We start from the raw sequence: 6,435 nt of genomic DNA, 5'->3' as shown, positions 1-6,435 counted from the left end.
CTGTTTGGGAAAAGAGCTTACTGCTAGCCTGTATAACGTTGATTAAATAATTTTGTTGACAGGTGTAGATTTACATGGCATTTTAGTCATTTAGCAGAGAATTTTATCCAGTGCGACTTATAGTTAGTTCATTCAACTCAAGGTACGACAACCACATGTCATAGTAAGTAAAACTTCCGTCAATATGTTTAATGTTGGAGCCACACCCTGATTGACATGCCAAGTTGTCAATAAGGTGTTCAGCAGCTTGATCAGAGCCATAGCAGCACCAAATATCAGAGCCAGGCTAGCAGCACTGTATGGTTAGGGCCAGCACGATGGTGTGAAAAAGGTAACAGAGACCTCACCACCTTGTTGTTTTGTGGCAACCTTTTACAACTCACTGGGATTGCGTTCCAATAATCTCTCCTTTCTCACAAAGTATGCACTTGTTCATTTCTCTTCATGGATCTGAAAGGAAATTACTGATGTATGAAAAATTCCTCTAGCACAGCGTTTCCCAACTCCGGTCCTCCAGTACCCCCAACAGTACACATTTCTGTTGTAGCCCCGAACAAACTCTTGATTCAACTTGTTAACTAATCATCAAACCCTGGATGAGAAGAATCAGGTGAGTTTGTCTGGGGCTACAACAAAAATGTGTGCTGTTGTGTACTGGAGTTGGGCTGTTGTGTACTGGAGGACTTGAGTTGGGGAAACACTGCTCTAGCACATGCCTACATCAATCCAATGCTTTTAAAATGAACGAGTGCACACTGGGAAGAAGGGGAGATTATTTGGACACACCCTGAGAGTGACTGGGGAAAAGCAGCAGCAGCCTATTAAACCCCACGTTCTTATGTGATTCTGTACACACCAGGGTTGGTAACAAATTTGTCTGGGAAAGGGCCTTATGTTGTGTCTGGTAACAGGAGGACAGGTCAAGATGACACTATATTAACCATACAAAGGATGGGGATGGTGGGGCACATTTTAATTTAGGCCTAGATGTGGGCAGAGCAAAGAAAGGTAAAAAGGAAATCAGTCTTTAGAGCATCCTGTTTGTGGGCAGCTAGGGTTTTCTTCTCTCCCCTCTCTCTCAATTTGATGTTAAAGGACCAGTGCAGTCAATTCTGTTTTCCTGTGTTTTATATCCTATTGTACAGTAGACGATGAAACGAACACTGTAAAAGTGTGATCAGTGTTATTTCTTGATAGTTGCTGGTTGAAAATTCAATCTACACAGGAGCTTTTAATGAGCAGGTTTGCATGGACGGGAGTTTCTGCTTTCCATTGTGACATCACCATGTGGTAAATTGGTTAATTGAACAATAACAAAGAGAGTTCTAAACCCCTCTGCCAATAAAAGCAATTTTTGCCACTTTTTCATGGAAATCTATTACAGTAATGTACTTAATTGTTATCCAGAAGTGATTTGATATTTATATAAAAATGGCTGCATTGGGCCTTTAAGTAGCTACCTTTAGCACGTTTGAGTACCATAAAACAGTCTTATGTGTTTGGTTATACTGTAGCGGCATGAGTCATGATGTCAACAGTCCTCCTATACTGTATGAGTCATGTCAAGCTGAACAGGATCATCTTTTTTCTACACGAGAACTGTATGATGACCTACTACAGTAACTAATTTTTATGAAAATACAGACAGTGATGTAGGCAAATTGTTAGTGAGTTTTTAGAATGGCATATCTATATCTCTGTGCACCTGATGAGGTTAGAATGTTTTCTTATGCTTGTTAGACAGCCTCTAGTTTCCCAGGACTTGAGCCTGAACCCAGGACTCACTGGAAAACAGTGGTAAGTGTAACTGACAAGTCAACTCAGCGGCCCCATTACTTGTGTGAGAGCAGAGGTCAAGAAGACTTGTAGCCTACTAACTGTTGTGTTTTATTTTATGTGTGATCTTGTTGCACAAGCAATTTCCCTGTCTCTACAACAAATACAGTTGAACGTTCTTTCATTGAGTGGAGCAAATATGTGTAAACTGTCTAATTGTGTTGCAGAACAACAGTGGGACTCTGGCCACCTTCTCTCTTCCTCCACGGATGACCTACCCAGTCCAGATCCCTGCAGGGGTCACAGCGCAGACAGCCTCTGGTAAGAAGGAGGAAAACATGCATTAGCCCTCCATACACTCCCTCGATTAACTTAATTGAATGGTCCAATGCTATTTCATAGAAACATTTACCGAAATCTCTATGATGCATGTTTATGATACATGAAATGTCATGATATAGAAAAAAGAAATAGCTTCATCAGTCTATTTTTTTTCAACTTTTACAATGGGACTTTTGTATCTATTTCTCCCCTCTTTTACCTCCCTAAGGCCAGCTTTACAAGGTCAACTTTACAGTGATGGTGTCCCAGGCTCCAGCTGGCCACAGCCCTCTCCCCTCAGCTCCAGAAGGGGGTCCTGTAGTGGAGCGGAAAGATCCTCGCTCAGATTCCCAGCAGTCAGCTGTGTTGGTCCCTTCTACTGTCCTCAAGACCATGACCCCTCCGAAGACAGAACCGTTCTCCCCACGGCCTGTGGCCCCTCCCACAGCTGTACCTCAGACACCAGAGCAGAAGACCCTGATACGTCCAGTCCATGTGATGCCTCCGGTCCAGGTGAACCACCCTCTTTATGTTTTTGTAGCACTTTGAAATGTTTTTGAAATGTGTTTTACAAATAAAATGTATTATTATTATTCCCCAGCCACCTGATGAGAAGCCCGTGCTACCCAAACCCGTGGTCCAGCCCCCAGTTCAGGAGAACCATCTCCTTCAGCAGCCACAGGTTCCTTTAGCTCAGGCACGCTTTTCTGTGCAGACTCCAGTGTCCTTTTATTTCCGTCCCAACCGCCATCTCACCCCCCAGAGAGCCCTTTTGACAGTGGTGATTTCAATCTGGATGGGATTGACTTCGACAGTCCACAGCCACAGCAGCTAGACATGAGCCTGTCCTCGTCCCTCTCCTCTGGCTCTGCCCAGATGCCAAGCCTTTAGGCAAAGTCTTATAAGTTTTTTTTTCAGCGACTTGTGGACAACTCAGCCATATCTTCATCAAATAGTCAACAATCTCATGTAATTGAATTACAATGGCAAGGCACGGTACTGCTATAATTAATAAGACAGAGGCTTCCTCCCAAATGACACCCTATTCCCTACATAGTACACATCCTGACCAGGGACCATAGGACTCTAGTCAAAAGTAGTGCACTTTTATTGAGAATAGGGTGCCATTGGACAACAAGAGACCTGAGCCAAGGTTCAACATACAGCTTACATAATCATGTCTATTTTACCCAGGTCAAGATGAAGATGAGCCTGTCTGAAGGGTCATGGTTGGGGGTGGGTTGGATTTCGGGGCCAGTGAGGTGGGGGTGGAGGAGATGGTGAACAGGAGGACAACACACCTGAGCAGCTTATGACAACACACCTGGAGGGTCGACCTGTGTATGGTACCAAGGTAAGACAGGAGATAGCAATCCCAAATCCACCCCTAGACCCTATGCACTTTGGAGATCTGAAAGGATGTCATACTGTAGGTACAGTATAAGCAATATGGTGAAACTTCCACCTAACCTATCAGAGGGCAAGGTGGAGCTTTTGTCATATTGCTAATGTGGAAAGGGAATAAGATGTGGCATATGTGTTGAAGGAATTTTATTCTGATAACATCCACCTGTACTCTAATTGGCTTCTGTACTTTAGCAAGGGGCTGCTGGTTGGGGATCAGGCAGAGTGGCTATAATGTAGCCTACTCAGTGGAGGGGTCCCATTCCCCCTCCCCTTTATATTTATTTATATTATCCCCTGATAAGTTATGCATTCTGTCTCATCATTAAAGTGCAGTCTGGCACTGATGGCGCATTGTCAGCTTCTACAAGATGAAGACCTAACTCACAGAATTACACTAACACCAGTCAAATTCTCTCAGATCTCCACAAACATATAGGGCATCTGGTCTCAATTTGTAGTTCATAACACTTCCTGTTCCTCCTTCTCCAGCTGGAGATGACCCTGTTGAAAGACTACAACTTCAACGATGCTCTGGCAGACATCATCCACCTGAACAGCAGTTCTGATTTGGAGGAGGAGATGGAAGGAGGTGTGTAGCATTGTGTCAACAATAGTTATGCTAGCCAAAGGAAGTGTTTGCCTTGATAGCTAACGGTCGCTGCGTCATTCTCATAGAGGAGCTTGCTGATGCATGCACAAGCTAACGAGTGTGGTTACAGCAAAGATGGTGGATAAATTAAGATGTCCCCCTCAGGCCATTTACCATTGAAAATGGCCAATTCCGGTCTGAACAGGGTGGCTCTCACTTAGGCAACAATGCATTAGCAGCTGGTTCTGGTCTGCTTAGATCATCGACTGTATATGAACCAGAAAAGATGAGGGGGTGGGATGTCTCACTTCCTCTTCCGTCTGTGTTTACAGGTGCAATGGAAGAGAATGAGTTTCTAGGTATGATCACTGCGGAGGTTCTGCAGGCCCTACAGGAGGCAGAGGGCAGCAGTGATGATGGCAACTCCAGCTCCAGTGGTGATGGTGTCTGGATGGATGAAATCCCAGTGGAAGAGGTAAGAAATGGGTATTGAGGAAAAGAAGGGCGTCCTGTCCTCTTTGTTTTTCAAAATAAGTATTTGGGTCTGGTTTGCCGGACACAGATCAAGCCTAGTCCGGGACAAACAGGCACTTTAAATGGGGAATCTCCTTTGACAAGTCCCCATGCTGATGAACCTGTACAAAAATCAGTAGATGTTGCTATTTCATTGTTTGACAGTAATCACCTAACACAGTATTTGGGGCCTAGTATGCCTTATTGGCATGAACAAAACCAGAGTGATTAACGCAAAACCAGAGCGTTTAACCCTAACACAAATTATAGTATTTTTCTTGTCTATATTGAATAGATCATTTAAACATTCAAAGTGTAGGTTGGAAAAAGTTTGTGAACCCCTAGGCTAATGACTTCTCCAAAAGCTAATTGGAGTCAGGAGTCAGTTAACCTGGAGTCCAATCAATGAGACGAGATTGGAGATGTTGGTTAGAGCTGCCTTGCCCTATAAAAAACACTCACAAGAAGCATTGCATGATGTGAACCATGCCTCGAACAAAAGAGATCTCTGAAGACCTAAGAATTGTTGACTTGCATAAAACTGGAAAGGGTTACAAAAGTATCTCTGAAAGCCTTGATGTTGATCAGTCCACGGTAAGACAAATTGTCTATAAATTGAGAAAGTTCAGCATTGTTGCTACTCTCCTTAGGAGTGGCCATCCTGCAAAGATGACTGCAAGAGCACAGCGCAGAATGCTCAATGAGGTTAAGAAGAATCCTAGAGTGTCAGTCTACGATACGTAAAACACTAAACAAGAATGGTGTTCATGAGATGACACCACGGAAGAAGCCACTGCTGTCCAAAAAAAACATTGCTGCAAGTATGAAGTGCACCTGGATGTTCCACAGCGCTACTGGCAAAATAGTCTGTGGACAGATGAAACTACAGTTGAGTTGTTTGGAAGGAACACACAATACTATGTGTGGAGAAAAAAAGGTACAGCACACCAACATCAAAACCTCATCCCAACTGTAACGCATCATGGTTTGGGGCTGCTTTTCTGCCTCAGGGCCTGGACAGCTTGCTATCATCGATTGGGAAAAAATGAATTCCCAAGTTTATCAAGACATTTTGCAGGAGAATGTTAGGCTATCTGTCCGCCAATTGAAGCTCAACAGAAGTTGGGTGATGCAACAAGACAACGACCCAAAATACCGGAGTAAATCAACAACAGAATGGCTTCAACAGAAGAAAATACGCCTTCTGGAGTGGCCCAGTCAGAGTCCTGACCTCAACCCGATTGAGATGCTGTGGCATGACCTCAAGAGAGCAGTTCACACCAGACATCCTAAGAATATTGCTGAACTGAAACAGTTTTGTAAAGAAGAATGGTCCAAAATTCCTCCTGACCGTTGTGCAAGTCTGATCCGCGACTACAGAAAACGTTTGGTTGAGGTTATTGCTGCAAAAGGAGGGTCAACCTGTTATTAAATCCAAGGGTTCACATACTTTTCCCACCCTGCACTGTGAATGTTTACACGGTGTGTTCAATAAAGACATGAAAACGTATAATTGTTTGAGTTATTAGTTTAAGCGGACTGTTTGTCTATTGTTGTGACTTAGATGAAGATCAGATCAAATTGTATGACCAATTTATGTAGAAATCCAAGTATTTCCAAGGGTTCACATACTTTTTCTTGCCACTGTGTGTGTTATATCGATAAGTCACTTATTAATCATTACCTCATCAGTCTCATTCTGAACTTTACAGACTTCTTGAATCCGCAAGAACCCCAGCCTTTTCTGATTATTCAGTACTACACACATTTATTTACTAACTAGCTAAATAATAACACAGAATACACACACACTTACATGAGACAAAAGT

General features: G+C 43.2%; 2 protein-coding genes across 2 annotated transcripts in view; one reads left to right on the top strand and one right to left on the bottom strand.

Moving 5' to 3' along the window:
• The first annotated feature begins 600 nt into the window (after window positions 1–600).
• On the top strand, window positions 601–4,586 carry LOC120029403 (proline-, glutamic acid- and leucine-rich protein 1-like). The gene is made up of 6 exons (XM_038974624.1): window positions 601–1,797; window positions 2,004–2,097; window positions 2,327–2,610; window positions 2,699–2,794; window positions 3,994–4,093; window positions 4,426–4,586. The coding sequence occupies exons 2-6, from the start codon at window positions 2,046–2,048 to the stop codon at window positions 4,584–4,586; spliced, it is 693 nt and encodes a 230-aa protein (XP_038830552.1). The 5' UTR covers window positions 601–1,797; window positions 2,004–2,045.
• Window positions 4,587–5,252: 666 nt separating this feature from the next.
• LOC120029402 (lutropin-choriogonadotropic hormone receptor-like) overlaps window positions 5,253–6,435 on the bottom strand; it is a 52,978-nt gene continuing 51,795 nt past the window's right edge. The window contains exons 14-15 of the mRNA XM_038974623.1: window positions 5,958–6,019; window positions 5,253–5,267 (exon numbers count right to left, since the gene is read on the bottom strand). Coding sequence (XP_038830551.1) covers window positions 5,253–5,267; window positions 5,958–6,019 — 77 coding nt within the window. The remainder of the gene's footprint in view (window positions 5,268–5,957; window positions 6,020–6,435) is intronic.

The sequence above is a fragment of the Salvelinus namaycush genome, chromosome 35, assembly GCF_016432855.1.
Source record: "Salvelinus namaycush isolate Seneca chromosome 35, SaNama_1.0, whole genome shotgun sequence".
Lineage (NCBI taxonomy): Eukaryota > Metazoa > Chordata > Actinopteri > Salmoniformes > Salmonidae > Salvelinus > Salvelinus namaycush.
This window is presented reverse-complemented; position numbering and strand designations above follow the sequence as displayed.

Coding starts and splice junctions, on each gene's coding strand:
- LOC120029403 (XM_038974624.1), top strand. CDS start 2,046: ATGACCTACCCAGTCCAGATCCCTGCAGGGGTCACAGCGCAGACAGCC. Junction 2,611..2,698: donor ATGTGATGCCTCCGGTCCAG/GTGAACCACCCT, acceptor ATTATTCCCCAG/CCACCTGATGAGAAGCCCGT. Junction 2,795..3,993: donor CACAGGTTCCTTTAGCTCAG/GCACGCTTTTCT, acceptor CTCCTTCTCCAG/CTGGAGATGACCCTGTTGAA.